The sequence below is a fragment of the Balaenoptera ricei genome, chromosome 3 (assembly GCF_028023285.1).
Source record: "Balaenoptera ricei isolate mBalRic1 chromosome 3, mBalRic1.hap2, whole genome shotgun sequence".
Taxonomy (NCBI): Eukaryota; Metazoa; Chordata; class Mammalia; order Artiodactyla; family Balaenopteridae; genus Balaenoptera; species Balaenoptera ricei.
The window spans coordinates 52,232,616-52,255,736 of NC_082641.1; the positions used below are offsets into that span (position 1 = coordinate 52,232,616).

A 23,121-nucleotide genomic window follows, 5' to 3' on the forward strand; every position below is an offset into this window, starting at 1 on the left:
TTGTTCTCAGCTAACTTGATTCCAAGTAACTTGATTGAAGGCAGGAATTCATTTGGGTCCTAGGAGCAGGATCAAGCTTAGGGAGGTAGGGACTGCTTGTGTGTGTCCCAGGACCTGAGAGCACCAGTGGTGAGGGGTGGCAGATCTGGGGGTGAATTCTGGCACTGCCTCCTCCCAGCATTTGTTTGTCCTTGGCCAAGTGACTTCACCTCTCTAAACCTCAGTTTCCTCATCTGTGACATGAAGCCCATAGGATGTTGTGAGGCTTGTATGAGGTAACACCTACAGCACATGTGTGGCCCTGGCACAGAGTGAGCACTCAGTTTATCAGCTCTTGTTACTGTTACCAATAACACATCTGAGAACAACCATCCTGTATTATTTCTCTGGGATCCCTGTCAAAATATATACAGGCTCTTCATTGGCACACATAAGCAAATTAATGAAAAGATTTTAACAGAGAGCAGGTAAATTATGATGAGATAAATAGGGAGAGATCTGAGGGAAGACCCAGGGTTGAGGACTGCCAAGAAGATAATGGGCCTTGATGAGATATTAAATGGTGACTCTTGGGCTGTAGAAGGACACAGCCTTGATGGAGTGTAGGGGGCTCCCATGAAGGAGGGGCCCTGAGGAAGGTCCCATTCCTACTTCTTGGTTTTGCTGTCTAGGGACTGCCTAGACTGGAAGAGTCAGTCTTCAGAGTGATGAAAACCTACTCACCAATGACTGGTCTTATATTCTTTCAGTCTTTTAACTCCATGAGAGATTAATCTAGTAAAGATAACATTAAAAATAATTTATCAAGTACTTCCTATGTGCCAGGCATTGCCTTAGGCAGTTTTACATATTTATATATATTTAATCATTTTAAGTATATAAAATGTCAGCTTTACACAGATGGCAAAACTGAAGCTCAAGGAGGTTACGTATGAAACTCACTATGGGTCACACAGCTAGCTGCTCTAAGAAGTGGGACCAGAACTCAGGTTTGTCTGACTCCAAAACCACTCTATTGTGGCACCATTCTTGGCATCTTAATGCAAAAATGTTTCTGCCTGTCAATACTTCTTATTCTTGGCTGATACCCCTGATAATTCAATCTTTGGGGACATCCTTATCAGGAGGTTTGCTCTGCCACCTTAGAGAAGGGGTAAATATTTTTTTAAAGGGGGGTTCTAGGTCATGGGCATTCAGAATAGCCTGAATACATTTCTTCAACTACCCCTTTTTCTCCCTAGATTTTGTAAAATTACATGAATGAAAGGTAATTTTAACACACCAAGAAGTTTTAAAGCCCCATTATTACAGAAAGCTGAGTATAATCTTAAAAATATCAGTACAAGCTTTAAATTATATTGGTGCATTCAGCCCATGTGTCACTTTTTTAGTTAGCTAGAGAGGAATGACCTGATAAGCCCTTGGATTGACTCACTGACATTTTGCTGATGTACGTAGTTGTGAGGCCTTAATTATAAAACTTACCATTGACTAGTCTGTCTGCCTCATCCCCAAAGCCCATTTAAAATATTAAATAGCCTCTTCACTCCTACCCTTCAGCCAATACACAATACAGGTTACATTTGTGATAAAACCATTCTGGAAAAGTTGTGCATAAATTAAATCACATTTTCCCATTGAAATCAAAGCAATAACAGACATGTTTTGATTGAATTTCTGAATGATCCTCAGTTGGTATTGATTTCTAGCTAATATCTAAAATATCTAAAAATTGGTTTCTCTCTACCCAAGTAATACATAATCTGCACATAAACAATTATACTAGGAGAGCTCTTGAAAGGAATCCTTTAGTTTAGGTAGAATTTTTTGTAATAATATAATCACTTTGTAATTGATCTATTTTGAAGGTTTGATCTTTACTATCATGTTTTCTCCACACAGATACACTTGTATCTACTGCTTTTTAAGTAGCAGAATCTGAGCCAGCAGGGTCAAAGATTTTAAGATGAAGGAGCCCAATTTTCTCTTCTACTATCTTCATGTACCAGTTAAGTACTCTCTAGGGAGGAGAATGACAAGATACTCTTTCTACCTTTTTTCTTTGGAGTCTATCAGAAGGGTGAGAGGTCCTTACTGTGCGGTTTCTAGGAAATAGTTTGTGGACCTAACTAGCCTCTCCTTTTTTTAAATCTCCTCTCATCTCCCTGCCTGAAAATAAAGTTTCACTTTATCCAAGGCTAGAGATTTCTGGTGGGAATGACAATTTATGGACTATTCCTAAATTTTCTCAGAGAGACTTAGGGATGTATCAAGGGCTGAAAGCCAGCTCGTAGGCCCTACGATGTGAACTAGACCCATGATTTAGAATCTTAAGCAACTTGCCAGGTATGCTGGAGTGGGTCTCACTGGTAATCTGGGTTCTGGTAGAGTTGAATGATAAAATTAGACAACCTGTTTCATAGGCAACACATGAATCTACTTATCATTGAAGTGCCGGTGAGTTTTTCCCCAGGTGCTTTACATTAATATTTCAAAACTCTGACCTAAAAGACATGATTTCAAAATACTCACACTGAACATAGGCTTATGAATTTAGAATGCAATTGGATTGGGATTCATTGTGACTTTGATGGCTTGACTTAATCCCCGGAGTATAAGAGCAACTGTATTTATTTCTGTAAATAAACTGTATCCATTTCAGAAAATGTTGCCAAGCCTGCCTAAATCATATCAATGGAGGAGTTGGGATACACAGGGACATAGCCTTCCATGACCAAGTTGGACCATTCAGCATCCTTCTTTGGAGAATGCATGTTCTCTGTGCCTGTAAGTTCTTTCTGAAATTCAGAGGGAGAGCACAGTAAGGAGAGAGTTATGACTCTCACCTAAGGGTCTATCCTTTGGATTACAAAAGTACAACCAGCTGTACCTCTGTCAAACTGCCCATGGAGACGCAGAGCCTGGTGAGAAGTGAGATGGTGGCAAAGGCTGTGCATGTGCATGTGTGGTGCAGGAGTTGGGGGCGGGGGATGTGAACTCAGCAGACTTTTCCTGATGAAACTGTACCTGAGTCCTTGATATTTTACATATTCAATCTGGAAAAGGATGAAATAACATGTTTTGCTTGGGAACCTGACAGTATTCACTGCAGTGGGAACAGTCCACTGACTTTTTACCCTTGAAGCAAGGTGATATCAACTATGGAACTTTATTCTGATTCCATCCTACCATGGACTAAGCCATTTCTTTCTCTCTTTGCTTTCTTGGTTTCTTCTTACCCAGTCTTATTCTCTGGATGCCACCCACAGTCAACTTGAGGTGCTTTGATCCCAATACAAATCCAGGGTTCCCTCCAAACCAGACAGCTGGGAATGAAACCCTGAATGCTAAGGTGGATTATGACCATTTTAAAAAATGGCAACAAAAACGTCTGGTCTTCCTCACCTCCTTGAAATCAAAGTTCAAATGACCTTCACCATTCATTCCTTTCACTGATTTTAATACATCAGCAGCCACCTTAAAACCCATATTCAGTAGCTGTTTTGTTCCATGGCTCTCAGGAGATTTCTGGAGCTACTTAGGCTCTCTCAAAATCATGTACTTGAGGGAGACTGAGACCTGCCAAAGCCACCGTTAGACAACCTGGTCTGGTAAACCAATGTATACTAACCACACCTTTCCTGCTCATCTTTCCACACCATGAATCATTATTTGGCAGCAATAAATACTGGATGACAGAATGCCTTGTGCTATTGAGAAGCTGAAAAGACTCACCATATAAACTACAAGGGAACCTGAAACTGAATAAAGATGAATAAAATGGCATTTGGGATAGAAATTCAGGTGAGCTTGAGTACGTTAGTCTCAGCTGCCAGATGTACTTTAAAAAATTACTGAGTAGTATTTCAAATGCAGTGATACCCAGTGTGTCTATAATTCACTCTTAGCAGCAATGTAGTGTTACCCTCATCAGTGGCAGTCTGTTAAGATCAAGCCTATAATGCCTTCACTCTTAGCCGAAGGCTTTCAGGAATAAAAAGCTAAAGTAGATGTTAAACATGGCAAATTATATCTTCCTTCTTCCTCCTCCTAGTTCCCTCTCAATATTTACTTTTAATTTCTTGATGCTCCACTTCTGATTTTCTTTCTCTTACTATCCTTTGCTGCCTTAACCTTCCATTTATTCAATCTCTCTCTATTGTTTATTTTTATTTTTTAAAATGTTATTCAAATTCCACTGTTTTATTATGGCTTTCGGGGACTAATGTGCTTGATTTCCATATAGATGCCTAAATTCCTCACCATGATTAATAGTATCCAGTTCCCTAAATCTGAAACTTGGGAGTCATACTGAACATTTCCACATCATATTCTCATCCCTATGTCCAATTGTTCATCAGGATCTTTTTATTCTCCTTTCCATTTTATTCTTTTTTTCCAATTCATTACCCTCTTTTTGATCCTTGCTATATCTGCCTGAGTTCAAGCCTTCATCATCTCTAGCCTGGACTCTTAGAGCAACTTTTTAACTCTTCTCCCACACAAGGCTATCTTCCCTCTGCCCCTTTATACACCGGCCAGCCTAAGTATGTCACTCCCCAATTTCCTTCACTTGTTCCCAGAACTGGTGGATAGAGTCCTAACTTCCTTCCACTGCATCCAGGACCCTCCAAACCAAGTCCCTGTCTCTTTCTTTGTAGCCTCATCTCTACTACCTGTTCATCTGCCACCCTCTGCCACCATACTGAACTATGTTTGACTCCACAGCCCCGTGACTGCACACAATCACCTTCTGCCAGCAATGCCCAGCATTTCAACATCTTCTCGGCCAACTGTTTCACACCTTCCAGTGCCCTGCTCAAGCTTTCCTTCTCCATGATGCTTCTGCTGAATAACCCCTTCCTCTGTGTACTCATGGTAGTTTCTTTCTACCCCTATTACAGTACTGCCCATATTGTGAAAATTATTTGTTTGCATGTTGCCACCCCTCCTAAACTGTGCTTCCTTTGAGGACAGGAACCTTTCCTAGTCTCAGTGGCTGGCACATGGTAGGTAGGTTTGCTAATTAAATGACTTTATGGTTGGATGACTGGAGAGAACATTTTTTAAACACCATCACCTGGCCGAACGGACAGATAGATATCTATGTGACAAATCAAGTTCAGTAAAATGTTAACGGTAAAATCTAGATGGCAGGTGTTCACTGTAAAATTCTCTCAACTTTGCTGTTTGTTTGAAACTTTTTATTATTTTAATAATAAGATATCAGGAGAGGAACCATCTCCTAAACTTCAGTAGTTGAAACAATACTCAAGATTCTATCAGTGGCCCGTGTTACCCATAAAGACCCCACTGAAAGACTGTAGTTTAGATCCCAAGAGAGCTCTGTTAGTCCTACCCTGTCTTGCTTGGAGTAGAGGTGAACTAGTTTCTCAATAGCCTCCTTTCCAAGAGTCAAGGGAACCTGATTCTGGTAGAAAAAAAGGGGTCCTCTTCTACGTCCTGCATTAACCAGAACCTGCTCCTTCCCCCACAATTGGACTTTCCTCCCAAGTTCCCCTTTGTAAGAGGCACTTCCTCTCTCCCTGATCTGATTTCCAGAAGCTCTATCAGGTCACTCTCATCACATTACTTTCATGCAAAAGCCTCTTCTCTTTTAAAATCCATGTTATCTGCCCATTTCATATCTCTGTGGATGACAAGTTATGACTTCAATCCACTGTTTCATCCTTTTTCTCAGGGTACTCACTGGGTTTTTCCAACTACAGATTACAACTGGCTCATGGACCACTTAGTCTATGAAGCTTGCCTTGATCCAAAATGTTAAAGTCATCAGTCATTCCTATGAGCACTCTTAGCACTTGTGTAAACCGCTCCATATAACACATTCTACCTTGCTTTTTAAAAAAAAGAAGTATCTTCCCCGTAAGACTACGAACTTATAAGTGTTTTGAATTTTCCATAATAAATGGCAGAGGCTGGCCACAGCAAGCATTCAATAAGTAGCTTCTGAATGAAATGAACAGATGGTTTCAGGTATTTAAATATATTCAATATATACTATTGGGAAGCTAAAGAGAACACAAAACAAGTTACAACAGATATACTGTTTCCACTTTAATTCTAATTTTATAAAAGAGAGTGATCGTGTCTTAAATGAGTCAACAGCTTTAGGGAATAACAATTCGAAGATTAGTCATACTTTGCAGGATTAATAATTTCCTAAAAGTTTCCTCCTTTACTGAGAAGGATAAAAATATTGTCCTAACTGCTTACTTCAGATTAATATTAATAAAAGGTGATTTGGCCAGACAGAAATGACTATGAGGTATTTCTCCAAATAATCCAAGAAATATCAGATTAACACCTATCCATTTTAAGAGAATTTCTTTAAGGCAGAAATAAGTGCAGTTGCAAATGATATTCTGCCCACTATAAAAAGAGCACTACATTTTCAGCTGCAAAGCTTATGTATGATAATTACCCACTATAGAGAAGTGTTTGGAGAAATTATTAAAATGGCCTAAAATGTAGTTATGAACATAACTTCAACATATATTATTGTGGGCATGTCAAAAAGCCAGTTCTGGTACTTCCCTGGTGGCGCAGTGGTTAAGAATTCGCCTGCCAATGCAGGGGACACGGGTTCGATTCCTGGTCCGGGAGGATCCCACATTCCGCGGAGCAACTAAGCCCGTGTGCCACAACTACTGAGCCTGCGCTCTAGAGCCCACGAGCCACAACTACTGAGCCCACGTGCCACAGCGACTAAGCCCGCGTACCACAACTACTGAAACCTGCACGCCCTAGAGCCCACGTGCCGCAACTACTGAGCCCATGCCCCGCAACTACTGAAGCCTGCGCACTCAAGGGCCCGCGTGCTGCAACTACTGAAGCCTGCGTGCCTAGAGCCCATGCTCTGCAACAAGAGAAGCCAACATAACGAGAAGCCCATGTACTGCAACGAAGAGTAGCCCCCACTCGCCACAACTAGAGAAAGCCCGTGCTCAGCAACAAAGACCCAACGCAGTCAAAAATAATTAATTAATTAATTAAAAAAAAAAAAACCCAGTCTTTCAACAACGATTAAGACTTAAACTTTTTCTTTTTAATTTAATTATTTTATTTTAATTTTGGCTGCGTTGGGTCTTCGTTGCTGCGCGCGGGCTTTCTCTAGTTGTGGCGAGCAGGGGCTACTCTTCGTTGCAGTGTGCGGGCTTCTCGTTGCGGTGGCTTCTCTTGTTGCGGAGCATGGGCTCCAGGCACGTGGGCTTCAGTAGCTGTGGCTCACGGGCTCCAGAGCGCAGGCTCGGTAGTTGTGGCGCACGGGCATAGTTGCTCCGCGGCATGTGGGATCTTCCCGGACCAGGGCTTGAACCCGTGTCCCCTGCGTTGGCAGGCAGATTCTTAACCACTGCGCCACCAAGGAAGCCCCAAGACTTAATCTTTTGACAGTCATGCCAGAAGTGTCTGTACTTCATAATCACAAGCTCTGTTTTCATGTTAAAATTCCTGATTTTAAAGAGTGAATTACAAATAGCATATAAACGTAGTTGAAAATGACATGCCCTAGGGCTCTTCCAAATCTAGGTTCAAATCCTGACTCTACTACTTCCTACTCTTGTAATGTGGGTAAGCCATTATCTCTCTCTGCGCCTTAGTTTCCTCATCAGTAATACCAACTCTCAAAAGGTTGTTATCACGATTATACAACACACACAGATATTTATGTATATGAGATATATAAAATGGATAATAAATATAAAGGGCCTAACATAGTACCCAACATAGTTTAATATGATAGTTATATCCTCTCTTCCACCTTAATCTTTTATCTTCCAACTCTGAAAAACAGACTCCCAAACCCACATGACTGAATGCCAATAATTTACAATACATAAAGACTTGTTTGCTACAAATCTTAGAGAAAAGATATTTTTAAAATTTAGATCATTTAAAGAAAATAGTTTTGCTATGAAAAGTACTTCTGTTTGTCATAGATTTTGAGCCCTTCTCAAGAGAAGGAAAGCTAGATTTCCAGAACATCCGTTACCAAAGGGAAAAAAAGGAAATGGCACTAGAGCCAGAGATTTTGCAAATTAAAATTCTGATTTTGAATTAATATAGGGTAAGGCTTTACTTCTTTGAAAGAGTAAGTTACACAGTAAGTATACTGTGTTGAGGCTCAGATGTAAGAACCAGGTCACTTGCAAAGATCCAAGTTTTCTGCATCTTGTCATGCAAGATGATTGCTCTTCCTAAAATGAAATTCCTTATGGAAACATTGAAAAATAGGATTAAAAAAAAATCCCTCAAACTGGATAGATCTGATCAAAAGAAACAATTTCTTTTTAATAGAATAATGACCATATCATTTTCATTTGAAAAGTAGTCACAAATTATAGTCAGCATAGCTCTTTTTGTTTTATTTGTTTTTTAAGCAGAGTCCGATGGCTGGGTTTCTTACATAATTAAAATTCATGGCTTCAGATGTTTGTATATTTGATCATGCTTCCATTTTCATGTGAGAAGGCAGTCTGAACTTCCTGACTATGCCGTATTTGTCTCTATACTCCCCCTAGTTTCTGTTATTATGCCTTGCACATAGTAGCATTCAGGAAATTTCAATGAATGCTTAACTGAATAAACAAAGTACCTTTATTTAAATAAGATATAAGAAAATTCAGGATTTGAATGGGCATCTGCTGTTAATAAAGGGATTTCCCCATATATAACAAAGAGAAATTTCAGAGTCTGAAGACTTTTGTCCTCCTATATAAACAGCTATATATAAAAACATTCTTCTATTTTTCTTCAAGGAGAAAATTAGCATTTGTAACATAAGTAGTTTCAAACATATGCTTTCATTATATGTATCACAAGCATGAATTTTAATCTTTACAACAGCAGAGGTCCGTTGTTGTAGCCAAAAAGAAATAGACGTTTTCAGTTTTAAGCTTGGTTCATTAGAAATCATCTCTATCTTTCTAGCACAAGTCAAACATAGAATGCTGAGTTGGACAGAACCTTAGAGATTATCCACTCCACTCCCTCATTGCATAGGTAAGTAAACTTAGCTCCAGAAAAGTTGACTTAATAAGGTCATGCAGTTAATGGAAGAGTCTGGAAGAAAACTTAGGTTTCCTGATTACATATCCAGTATATATGTAGCTTTCACAAATGCTCTATGCAGACACACTACAACAGTGGTTTTACGGGGCTCTTCGAACTCTGGGAATCAGTATAGGTGAATCACTAGAGACCAGAGGCCCCTTACCTTCTATACTGGAGGTACTGGGAAACTTACCTTCAGTACTGGAAATGGGGGTACTGTCACATTTGCTTTCACACTGCTGCATAGATGGAGGTCGAACAGTTTCTGGACAGTCACTCGATGCCTGTCCAGTGTAGGAAAGACATTGCACAGTCCTCATTTGCTGTCCAAGTCCACACTGAGCAGAACACTAAACCAAAAGACAGGGAGAAACAAAATACTGATCTCAACAATTTTCAGGAGGTAAAAAAGATACTATGTCATTTCAAATACCATAGATATTAGCTTTTAAAGCCCATATGTAGTTCACCTTGGAGAGATATATGATTAGGTCGTTCTATTACAGAACTGGTTTGGAAACTCAAGGATCATGTTATTGCCCTAGAAAATGGAAGCAACTTAGTTTCCAGAGACAACAGATGGAGATTTCTTGGGCTATTATTTCAACAGTTCCAAGCAGTGCTGGTGAACTTAAATAAGAGTATAATGAGAAAATATTTGTGATGAAGTAGAATAATCAGAGTTTCTAGGGCTGGGACATCACTATTGCTGCCTATTTATATATTATAGATTTGTGGGAAGACAACCTGATAGTCTAATGGAGTGCTCTTAATCTGATGAAAATATTAGTTCAGTATAACAGCAGTGACTGCTGTGGGGCCTGGTGATGGGGCCAGTTTGAAAATTAAAAAAAAAGAGCATAAATAAGTACCTTGAGTTTTGTGAGGTATTTTCAGTCACACAAATCTGAGACAAATGTGAGAAGAGGTCTGGTGTTAGCCAATTAGCATGTCTCTCTCTCCTTTTTCATCTATTTGGGGATTCGGTTACTTTAGAATTGAAGTTACCCTCTGAGGGGCTTAGTTTCAGCTGGGACTGATCAGCTGTCCAGGCTGAAGAATAAAGCTGTGGTCTATTCTTTGGGCCTGCCGCCCAGAATACCAGAAAGCCTGTGAGATTTGGGATCAAAGGGATGAGGAGCTAATTGTGTGGAAGACAGGTGATGGTGATGTTTACAAGGTAAACAAACCGAGGCCCTGTTGGATTTATTTGCAAAAACTCTCAAAGCACTTACAGGACTTGCAAGGATATTCACAGATACTTTTAAGTTTCTAAATACAGAATGAAAAATAAATGCACCATAAAGATGTAGTAAAGCATCTTTGAAAATGTATTTTCACTGGTTAATCTCAATTTTAGGAAACTGAATTGAAAATATAGAGGAGAAGAAAAGGACTTGACAACATTTAAAAGGACAATCTCAAACTGACAACTGTAAATTTGGTGAAATTATCAACACGCAAAAACTTTCAAATGCCCTTTATATAACAGTGAATTGCAACAAAGAATATATAAGAAAGGAAATTCCTAGCCGGTTTAAATAAAAATCATAAGCGCATGTCTGTACTGATTCTTTAATAGCATCATATCAATTATAAATTGTGAAACTGTCACACTTCTACAGAGAAACACTTATTGCATTCAATGCTTACTTAAGCTTATGATGTATATTCCACTTGAGCACTTTGTAAATCAAACTAAATACTGTTATACAAAAGCAAATTATTAATTATTTGTTGGACAATGCAAATGTTAATTATTTTATGATCATACTTCTTTTGTTTCCCCACAGGGCTGAGCACAGAGCAAGTATATTTATTTGCCTTAATGGAGACTGAAAATCTTTGCCCGCTCCCCAAAGCGTCTGTAGATACTGCTGCACTCTAGCAATATTGAATTTTGGCCATAATTTTGGTAACTACTTCTATGAAATGCCATTATTAATAAGTAATGGCAGGCCCAGAGCACAAACAAAATCATGCTGGTGTAGTTATATGCCACTATGATTTATTTGGGTCTCAGATATTAGAAAATGACCAGCTCAAGGTTAATTATAAAGCCACAGAAAAAGGGCATTGATTCATTAGAAATTTACTTTATGGAGCATTATTTTTTAACATAACCCAATAAATTTCCTTTTTGACATTCAAAAGAACAATACTTAATTTTCCTTCTATCCAAATATATCGATTTGCTTTTAAAGGATTTAAGGTGACCTTCAGCAAGATAACACAATTTAAAACTGAGAAAGAAGAAAGAAAAAATAGGAATTGGAACATAAAATAGAAATCAGTCCAATCAATATAAAAATACACACTAAAAGCCCTATATACCCGTTTCCCAAATTCATAGTGTCCATCAGCTAAATCCATTGAAGAATAAGTATTAATAACATTTCAAAGATTGTCAATCATATTATCAAGCTAATTAAAACCTCCACATCTTTTCTGTGAGGTTAAGAGAAGTCATTTTGCAAGTGGGAAAATTAAGACAATGGTGTTGTTAACTGATTTGGTCTTGAATTAGTTGAGGGAGTTGGCACTAGAATCCAAAGTTTTGGTAGCTTGTTCAAATCTCTGGCCATTAGACTATTTCTCTTTAAGTTAAAATGTTAGAATCCAAGGAGCAGGTGAAAGTGGGAAGTGTGCAGGTGTGGGAGGAACATGGCTCAGTGTGTCTCTGTGTGACTGCTGCTGCCTATGCACTGTCTCACACTCACATCTCATACCTGGATCTCTATGTGTTGTTACTCATCTCTTGAGCCCCTACAATGACCCCATCAGGAACCTCAAGTCTCTCAAGGTGCTGCTTCAGCAGGAGCCCACAGTCCAACTGCCCTACCTGGCCCCAGTCTCCGGTCACCCAGCGAGGAGGAGGACAGCGGCCCAAACTGCAGCGGATGCGGACAGGCGGTTTGCTCTCCTCGGAACATTGTGCTGCTGGGAATGTTTTAGAAAGGTCACTGCTCTTGCACAGAACAATCCGATGCTTGAATCCTGGACCACATTTGGGAGTGCACTGTAAATAAAACAAATACTAATGAATAATGATAGTCTAAAGATAGAGAAAAATTTGAGGAAAGTCTTTCTCCAAGTAAATGACTGTTTGGGTAAACAACATACACACATACTAAATTCTAGGCAAAGTCTTACAGATATGAAAATTCCTTAAGTTTTTAAATAGAAGAACTTTTATCTTTTTCCCTAAGGTCTTTAAGAGCTAAAACCAAAGTTTGCTTTTCTTGGCAGTATACTTTCTTCTTTTATTGTGTGTAGGCTTATTCTGTGATTCCTCCCTATTCTTAGCCATATTCAGTTGTGATAAGATTCTGCTAATTTTTGGAATGTGGAATCCTTGGTTTCTTACTTGCTAGGTGTAGTCTTCTGAAAAGAATTCTTATGTTACTAGTGGACCATCAGAAGTTGTCTTTGTGAAGCAAGCTAAGGTTTGATTTAGATGTGTACAGTTGTCCCTCAGTATCCGCAGGGGACTGGTTTCGGGACCTTGGAGGCCACCAGAATCCATGGATGCTCAAGTCCCTTGTATAAAATGACACAGTATTTGCATATAACCTACACATACCCTCCTGTATACGTTAGATCATCTTTAGATTACTTATAATACCTAATACAATGTAAATGCTATGTAAATAGGTGCCAGTGTACGGCAAATTCAAGTTTTACTTTTTGGAACTTCCCGGAACTTTTCTCCCAAACATTTTCAATCTTTGGTTGGTTTGAATCCATGGATGTGGAACCCAGAGATCTAGAGGGCCAACTGTATTCTTAGAGTGTGCTAGCTAAGGATACATGATCACAGGTAAAGGTTTACTGTACAGAAAATCTCTGGACATTTGCTTGTCCATCAGTTAAACATAATGAATTTGGCTGTTCTTTAGTTGGACCAGTCTGCTCTTCATACTGAGGAAAAGATCCTTCTTCCTATGTCATGAAGTCTATTACTTACCTCTTTTCCAGGTTAATTGGAGTGCTCTGTTCTAGACCCACCTATTCAACGTGGTGCCTGACTGAAGTCCTCCAGCTTTCTCCCCTGCACATCTGAGCCCTTCCTTATAATCTGTACTTCTTCTCAGTGAAGTGAGAACCTTACCCACAATATTTTGAAGCCCTGCTTCTATACCTTTCATTCAAAAGCCATTTCCAAATTTCCTACAGGAACTACACTAGACCGGGGGGAGGGGAGACATAAGAATGAATAAGTCAGTCTGTACCTCAAGGAGCTCACAGTTTTAATGTAGGAGATGGATATGTGAACATAAGGTTAAGTAACATAAAGGAGGATGTAAGAATATATAAATTCTTGTGCCCCTAATCATCAATTTATTTTATAATTATGTATTCATAAGTCTTCTCATTCCTACCAGACTATAAGCTCCTTAAAATTACTTCATTTCTGCTTCATTTTCGTACACAACCTCATCCTCATCCTCAGGATCCAGCAGAGGGTTTTGAGAAAGCACTCTATAAATATATACCCTCCTTTATTTGGGAAGATGACGGTTTTGATTTACTTTTAGGTAAATCAACATGTACTAGTTGTGGGATGGGAATGTCTTCATGAACAATGTACACACCCCTGAGTGGCTCTGTCAGGGGTAATCCTTGAACCTGGTTCATGTCATAGAAAGAAAGAAAAATATTAAAATTCTTTCAGGTGTAAATCAAGGATCTCATGAACACTCTTCATCACAATGAATGTGGTAACAGAGTGCATTTCCTCCAACTTAGAAAACATTACATTAAGATGCATTTTGAAGGAGAATAACATCCAGTTCTTTCCAATATGGTTCCCAAAAAGGTTTTAGTTAGGGATTTAGAAATCAAGAGAGAAATTCCCGATTCCTGTTATTATTTTTCACAGCCAAATCAACATCCTTATTTCTAGCTGCTGCCTCACTCTACCCATATAACTCAGTCACTAGGTTCTATTAATCTAAGTCATAAATCTCTCTCACATCTGTTGATTTCTCTTTGTCTCCGCTGCCACTAACCTTACTACAGACAAACATCATTTCCTACATGTAACATTGCAATGGCTTTCTAATGGGTCTCCTGTTTCTTGCTCTTGCCTCACTCCAATCCACTCTCTAAAGCACACATCCAGTTATATTCTGCTCTGATTTAAAAAAAAAATCCTTCAGTGGTCTTCCAAGATAAAACTTCAAACTCTTTAAATATGCTTACTATACACTGATAGGAAGGCTCTGCTTACCTCTTCAGATTCACCTCTCCCTACTAAACAAGGTACAGTATTCCTAGTGCCAGCCCAGCGCCGGGCACAAAGCTAATGCTGCTGCTGCTACTACTATGACTACTGCTGCTATTAATAATGATAATATTGATAGCAGCAGCCAATTAATAAACACTCTAGATAGCAAGTGCTGTGCTAAGCGTTGTAATTCACACAGTCTTCACAAAAATCCTGTGAGATGACAATTATTATTCTGTTTTTAAAATGAAGAAACAACCTAGAGTAAGTGATTGGTACAAAGTCGTGCAGTGTTTAAATGACAGACCTAACGTTACCACCTACTGAGTGCATGTTAGACACTACACCACGTACTTTGCACATATTATCTCATTTAGTCCTCAAAACAACCCTGTCACTTTATATATCAAGAAACCAAGACACGCAACCCTATCTTGCAATCATGCATTCTGTAGAATGAATAAAGCCCTGATTCGAGTCTCTTGAGCTTGTCCCACTTGTGTCTGGTCCTCTTGACTTCTCACCAAGTCTCTTCCACCGTCCACCAGTGTTAGAAGACACAGCCTTAGAGGATTTCTGTCACTCTCTTAATGCTTAATATTATTATTGATAATGATAACACCACTACCTTATATTCCATTAGAGCTTCACAGTTCACAAAATACTTTCCATACATTATTCTCATATAAGTTTTTGAGTCTTGTTACAGGAAAGCTTAAGCAACTTAATCGAGGTTAGGCAGACAGCAAGTGGTAGAGCTGGAACTAAATCCTAAGCCTTCTGATCTACACTTTAGCTCCTAGCATTGGCAGAAACAAAGTCTTGAGAATACATAAGAAGTATTAATTATTATAAAAATAAATGAGATAAAGTACAAGAGGATGGAAGGGTATTTCAGACTTTAGAGACAGAGGCAGAAACACCTAGGATGTACAGGGAATTCAGTTTAGTATTTAGTATTCAGTTTTGGTATTTTGAGGCTACGATTAATTTTCTATATTGGGAAAATTTACTGAAAAAGGCACTTGTGCCATTCCCCTTCCCTCTTCGCATTTTTAAAAGCATATGTATGTATATTAAAGCCTGGGACAAAAAAATGTCTGTCTGTGTATAACTGAGTCACTTTGCTGTACAGCAGAGATTGGCACAGCATTGTTAACCAACTCCACTTCAATACAAAAATTAATTAAAGCCTAGGACATAGGTCTCTCGCTTATTCTAATATCCTTTTCCAGTAGCAAGAAGCTTCTGCTATTATTTGAAGACTGCAGTAACATCTAGCGGTCTTTCCTAAGAGCCTATGCCAAAGTCCTGCTTACAGTTCTGGGAGGCAGACAATGCAAAGACAGACAATTCATTCATCTGTGTCTGAGAAGTCCCCAGGGAATCAAAGACAAAAAAACAAATAAGATTGACGATAATAGGGAGAAAAATAAAAAGAGAAAGCAACATTGAAATTTATTAAGTGTCAAGCAGCATTCTAAGTCCTTTGCATGTCACAATCTACCTAATCTTCATGGAAACCTCACGAAGTGCTGTTTTCACACCAATTTTACTAGTGGGAAACTGAAGTACTGAGAAGTACAGATAAATTCAGATGGCAGCTCTGAAAAAGATAATGCTCTGAAAGATAAATGTACAAAGACACAAACCCTCTGTGGGACAATGTGAAGTTATACGCAAAGCTTAACATATGACATCTTCTATTGAGGCAAGAAATAATTAAGAAAATTATAGCCCAAGCTCCACTAAATAAGTCACAGATATTCTATCCTATAGCACTGGAAGTAGAGATAATCAACTGGATTCTCAAAATAGTGAATGACTGAAAACTACATTCGGATTCAATGAATATACCAGCCCTGAGCCCTGCAGATCTAGCCACAAATATTACATGTCTATAGCCGGAATCTCAACTCTGGTCTCTGCAAATATTGCACTTCTAGAGGGTGACTGTAAAATTAAATGTTTAAAAATTGCTTGTAAAAAATAGTAAAGGCACAGGGATGCCACTTAGACCAACTTCGTTTTAAGTAGAACTCTATCCTGCAAATTCTTCTGACCTTATGTCAGAGGTGTTCAAGCAGAGACATCCCTCAGCTTGTTCTTATTTTTGCTTCTTCCCTCTGCTTTATTTAGCTTACATTTCATCTTTGCCTCTCTAGCCTTCTGATAAATAAATATGTTTATCTACCTGACAGTCTCAGTTTTATTTAACTACCTAAAAAAATACGAAATCCTAGAAAAGCAAGATGTAACCACAATTATGTATATGATTAATAGGCATTAAATTAATCATAAATGATTCAGAGCATGTTTCAGAGATAATCATTAGTCTATACCCATGTAAAGGGTATTATTTTTTGCACACTTTTTGAGTATGCAGTAAAATTCATTAGAAATAATTAGAAATTGAATATTTAGTAATAAAACGTCTTTTTTTAGACTAAAGTCTAGTTATAAATATCAAAATCCATTCAATTCCTTCTCGTAATAAACCATTAGGTAGCTGGGTGGAAGATAATTCAGTGGAAAATGATTCTTTAGTAAAATTACTTCTCTCACTATTTGTCCTCATTGCAGATAAATATCTTTTTTTCTTCTTTTATTCATATAATCAGAATCTTACAATTATTTAAAATCTGACCAGACCATTTGTTTTTTGTTCTCATCTCAGTGGGATACAGGAGGTGATTTTTATGAGAGATACATTTATACTTCAGTTCAACATTCTATGATTAAGAAGCAAAAACATATTTTGCAGAAAAAACATTTGAAACCACACCAGGGAAAATAATTTGGCTCTCACTTGTAAAGGATAGAAACATTAACATTTGGGGGTTAGACTGAATTCTCTCTGGAGAGGTGGGCTTAATTTACTTAGTTATGGCGTCACAGTAGAACCTAGGAGTAAACAAGGTGACAGCACAAGTATCTACCAAAACAAAGAACAGTGCCTCCGTAGGAAGACTCCCCCCACCCCATCCTTCTTAAGTAATGCTACCTAAATGTACATCCCATCAAGTCAATTGAGTATGATGCCAGTCATCTATTTGTCCAAGAATAAGTACAAAAAACAGAACTTTTTCAATGGGTACTCTGTGGGAGTCAAAAGAAACCATTCCTATACATCAAAAGAATGGCTAAGGATTGCTGGAGCCCATTCACAGTACACAGCAACACTTTAAGAGTCACATACCAAGAGATGGCAAAAACAGACAGCCATTTAAGTCCAACATAGCATGGGAGATCCCAGGAGTGAGGGTAAATTGTAGGAAATGGGAAAGCCATGGCTTCATTAGTTTCACAAAAGACTGCAGAAGAGCCATTTTCCACCAAGGTAATTTTGCTTAAATTTTTTTTTTTTTTTTTTTTTTTTTTTGCCATAAGCACTGGGTGGGTTTCACTGATGGGGAAAATGAAAACGGTTCTTGGCTTTGCAACAATGGAAATTTTACATTAGAGCGGCCGGCAAAGAAAAGAAAAAGGTCAGAGGGTACATTCCTCTTACTGCAACATGTTTTCACCAGTTGAACCTCACTCTTGTGATTAGCAGAGCTCAGACAGCTGATATTTGGAATTGGGAAGGGGGCAGAAAGAGGAGGGAAGTTTTCATGGGCGTGTGAAAAAGATATTGTGTGAAATATCTTTGCAAAAGTTAAGTGAAAGAGGTTGAACACTGCCTGCTCTTCTGCTGGGACCTCCTCTTTTCATTAGTGGGAGATGTTACATTCCTCTGAGAAGAACAGGTTCCTTGTTCTCACTTTGTTCTCCATGGCTACTCAGACATTTTTTTTCACTTAATGCTATTTACTTTTACTTATTTTTAACTTATCTAGAGAAGAGGTAGGTTTTATGGTAAAGGGAAATGGAAGCATGAGAGTGCACCCTCTCCTTTGGAAAATAAACAGGAGAGACTGAATGGGGACAAAAATCATCTCTTTCCTCCTGAACAAAGGATGAAGATAATGGTATAGATGATGTTCAGCTAGGATCTTTGAGACGGCAATGGCAGGATTTCCTGACTCATGCTTACCCCAGAATAGTTTTCCTGTGTTGTCTGTGGAGAGACAACAGGCACTATTTTTTGGTTTTTTTGGAAGTGATAGTCCCAACATGTGTACTCTATGCCCCCAGCTCCACTTCTCTCCCCTAAGCTTTGACTCAGCTATCTTAAAGAAGATAGCAGAAATGTGATTAAAAGTCCCCTTAACTTAAACATATTTCTCCAGGCAGCTTCCAGGAGTACCTAACAGCCTCGCAAAGCCATTTGAGCAAGCCACTTCTAAGACTGGGTAGATGAGAAGCAAAATGCTAAAAGTAGGGTAACTACAACCTGTATGAAGTTGAGTTAGGAAGAAAATCTTAAAATGGTATTTGGAATGGAAACATACAGTAATATACATAATCTATTCCTTAAGGTGATTATATTTGGTGTTTTATGTTAAAAATATAATGATACAGAAAAATGTAGGTCCAGAGACCAATGTGAAGTGAGTCTGCACATGAGAAGATTTTGGCCTTTTAGTGATCAGCAGAAGTTTTTTCTAGTTTCTGTTTTTGAACTTGTTGAGTTTTCTCCACTTTTTGTAGAAAGATGATATGGTATAAAGTTCTGTATTCAAGCTTTCTTGTTACCTATCACTACTTTATATTCAATTTTATCTTCCATTTATTCTTTAAAACAAATCCTTTTCTCCCACTCTACTTTCACCACATGATCTTTGTGTTTCTGTTCAGTTGTTTCTCTTATCAGGAATACTTCTCCAGTTTCTTGTTCTCTTCCCTACTTCAAATCTTACACTCCTACAACATTCAGTTCAACCCCCATCAACTAAAAAGCCTTCTGAGCTTACTCCAGGCTATTCTGACCTTCTCAGCTCTGAATTTCTGTATCACTTATACATTTATACCTCACAATCCACCATTTTGTTAAACACTGTCTTATGTTATTCTCTAGCTGCTTCATGGATATTTCTTATTTTCCCAAGTTCATGAGATTCTTCTGAATTCTCCATAGCTCCTATCCCAGTGTGGTTAGAAAGCACCCAGTTATACTTACTGACTTGGCCTGAAACCCTAAAAATGTTGCAGCCAATTATCAGGTCTCCCATTAGGATTTTCCAATAACAACGTTGCCATTATTATCAAAGACTATTTATGAACTTCTATAAGGGTCTTGGGCACTGACTTGCAAGTAAAATAACTACTAACATGTGTACAATTCTGTAAAATGTCTCTTCTTTATCACTGGATTTTATCTTCCAAATGAATGTAGGAGTTAATCCACCCACTGTTAGGGAACAGAAGAGTTCATACTGTTTTCCATAACCACTGAATAATACCGAGAATATCTCTACATTTGATTGAAACACAAATAAAAGTCAGGTAGGCAGAATGTAATTAACTGAAGCTGGACTATGGCCAGGAAACTTGGAAGAACACTCCCAACTTCTGCCAAAGATTCCACAGATAACCACAACCGGTCAGAATCTCCATTTCCATGTACCATCTTAAACACAGGTCTCTCTTTTAGCCCTGTGCCTCTAGCAAAATAAGGCCACTCAAGCAGTAAGATTCACAGGGAGAAAAGTTACATCCAGAGGTTCCTAAAGAACAATGTTTAATTTTTTTTGTTGTTTATTTTTTGACAAACTTATGAGGTCTACAGGAAATACCTAAAGCAAGTACCACAATGTTTCCAGCAGGAAATGCATCCTGTTTTGCTAACTTAGAAAAATGACCTTTAGTTATATAGCCAGATACTCATTCTTTCTAACATTAACCAACACTACAGAAGGATTCAGTTCTTCTTTAGGAAATGTAGAGAATGGTACCGTGTGTATATGTATATGTCTCATGCAGGATGAAGAGTCAAGAATTAACTCTACCTCTTACCTCATTTTTCATAAGACCATTTTTCTGAGGCCTCGGGATTATATAAGACTTTTTATATATACATGTATGCCAGAAAAACATTATCTTAGTCAGATCTTCCTCAATGATCATATAAGTGGAGGTAATGATAAAATCTGAATTTGACTTTTTGATATGTTATAACCCTCAACTCCATGTTTCTTCCCCAGAAGCAATTAAAATATATATAGATATATAACATGTGATGATAAATTAAACTCATATGTAAGAGTTATATGGTTAGGCTGGAACATTACTTGGAAAAAAAGATATAATACATCACTAATTCTGAGCCTATAATGCTGTTCAAGAATAGCAACGAAGAAGAAAACCCACTTATAATAGTCTCTCAAATTCACTTCAGGCTTGTTTTTTAATTAAACTGATGGCTAGTTTCTCATTGATTTTCCTTACTCCAAAAACCTTTACTTCCTGGCAAGCAGCAAAAAAAATATAACATGGCCAAATTCAGAGTTATGCAGCCCATACTTGTTGAGTTCTAAGGTGCTCACATGCTCAGCTGTCCTTAATATTAAATGCTTTGGTATTGATAGCTAAGACATCTCAAAACATACAGCCTCAGATTTCCTTACTTCTGACCAGTCCAAAGCCACCCACTGCGGTGGACATGACTGGTTGTTGCAGGGCTCTTTTTCAATAGGCCGGTGTGTTAAACAACCACTGTAGTCCAGTGTCTCCTCCTCAGAAGGTCCAATCTTCCTGATGCAGAGCACTGCCCTTGTGCGCATCCCACCGTCACAAGTCTTGCTACATTCCAACCAGTCCCCAATGAACCACCTGCAACAAGAAGTGGAAGAAACACAGAAAAGCATTCCCTCAGTGCAGCCAGAGATTTCAGCAGAGTGAAGGCATTTTCTCAGTGGACTACCTCCTCTTCTCAGAAGAGCTAACATTTCAGTGTCAGCTGATGTGACAAATGACAAATGGAAGAACTGCTAAGGAAAAGATAACCCACTGTCGGCTGCCTTCTAGAGCACAGTGCATGGGCTTTGGAGCAGGCAGAACCCAGGTTCAAACAAGCAATGCATTATGTGTTTTTAAACTTCTTTTTGTCCTTTTTTATTAATTTCTAAAACGAGGATAACAATATCAATCGTGAGATTGTCCTGATGATTAAGCAAGGTAACATATGAAGCTCCAAGCCATGTGCTGGTAAATGGTAACAACTGGTTCCTCATCGGAGGGATGGAATCCTGATTTGTTGCATTTGCCAGTTTTTGTGGTATAAATACTTCACTATGGCTAATTTCAGCCTATCACCTTGACATACTGAACATGAACAAGAGAAGATATGCTAGTAATAAGGTCTCAGGAGCTTCTAACAGTGTCTAACACACAACAAACAAGAAACAGTAGCCATTTTTATTATTACATTGAGGCAGGTTCTCCCTCAATTGAGGACTTTGTGATAAAACCACACTACAGGAGCTAGGGATTCGTTTTCTGATTCCCAGAAATGGATGTCACGCTCTGCATAAGACAGACGTCTTTATTGTCCTTACAGGGGAAGAGATGGCCCAGGTATCCATCCAGAAGACTTGGGAGTCCTAAAAACTCTGCGGTAAGAGCAGAGCCCTGAGCCAGCTCTGTGAAAACATGGAGATCCTTTGCTTTGACCCCTTTACTCTTAAAAACAGCTTCTACACAGCTAATGTGGGAAGAAACAGAAGTGTCTTAATAAATGAACATATCTCATATTTGTAGGTATACCACTGCTAAAGTCATCAATGAACTTTCATATATACAATTTCAGGTGTGTGTGTGTGTGTAGTATTTCTGCAGGACTCACTCTTTTGGGCACATTAATTGGTCCAAGGGTATGAATCATGATCCCAATCAGAGCAAAAGGGACGCTTTCCTTTCTGGTCAGAAAGGTGTATAAAGATATAAGAGCTGATGATGGCCATGTCCCCTGTCAAGTGGTATTAGCTGATCTGAAAGAATGCAGAGGAGCTAGAGAGTCCTGCAGGTATTTGAGTGCTTGATTCCAGCCATTCCTGAAGCTAGGTCCACTCTTATGCTTCCCTCAGCTTTGTTATATAAACCAATAAATCCTCTTAAGCGCAGAAGCTAGCCAAAGTTGAAGTTGTGTTATTTCCAACCAGAGTCCTGACTGATATATTATTGTATTTAATGTAATGAATATATGCTGAATGCCTACTATGCTCAAAGCACTGTGCTTTGTTTTATAGAAGAAAGTAAGACCCAGTGTTAGGAAAACAGTTCTCCAAAATCATGAAAAGTGCAATGATGGAGGTAGGACTAGATCCCCCATCAATTGATATCCACTGGATTTCATTTATAACACTGCCAAATAATAGATCTAGATCACAAGCATGAGGTCAGAAGACATTTTCTTCCATCTGTGCTTATAAATCACACGTATATCCTAAATGGATATGCTCATGCTCTTAGTAGAAGAGTAACCAGAGGGAAGAGTATTAAAGTTTAAGAATAAATTTCACCTCTTTTCATGAACTTAGCTCATGTGTGCCAGTTTTGTATGTGGAAGATAATACCTTAGTGAAGTCAGAGTACTAGTATCCTAAATTTGAGCCTACACTCAGCCAAATAAGCCACAATGGCCTTTGTTTATTATTATTTTTATTATCTTTACTTACAGAGGGAAACCAGCATTTAGAAATATCATAATTAACCAGTTTCTCAAACTTAAAAATATATTTTGTCAAAAGTTTTAAAATTTTCAACATAAGACTTATTTATAGAATGACAATTTAATCCTGAATTTAAAAAATCTGATATTAACATTTTTTTTCTAAGTCATTTTCCGAGGAGATTTAAAGTGATTTTCATATTCTTTCCGTTTTATTTTCCGCAGATGAACAGGATCCTAAGTTGTTAGTACCATTTTTGGTAAA

The 23,121-nt window shown here is 38.3% G+C and overlaps 1 protein-coding gene across 5 annotated transcripts in view; it reads right to left on the reverse strand.

Moving 5' to 3' along the window:
* Positions 1-23,121, reverse strand: part of ADAMTS6 (ADAM metallopeptidase with thrombospondin type 1 motif 6) — a 269,849-nt gene that overhangs the window by 6,336 nt on the left and 240,392 nt on the right. For 4 of the 5 annotated variants that reach the window (XM_059916475.1, XM_059916474.1, XM_059916472.1 and 1 more), the window contains 3 exons: positions 20,815-21,019; positions 11,918-12,094; positions 9,269-9,425 (listed from right to left, as the gene is read on the reverse strand). In XM_059916475.1, the coding sequence (XP_059772458.1) occupies positions 9,269-9,425; positions 11,918-12,094; positions 20,815-21,019 (539 nt within the window). Of the gene's footprint in view, positions 1-9,268; positions 9,426-11,917; positions 12,095-20,814; positions 21,020-23,121 lie in introns of those variants that run through there. The other variant, XR_009502323.1, reaches the window with a different exon arrangement.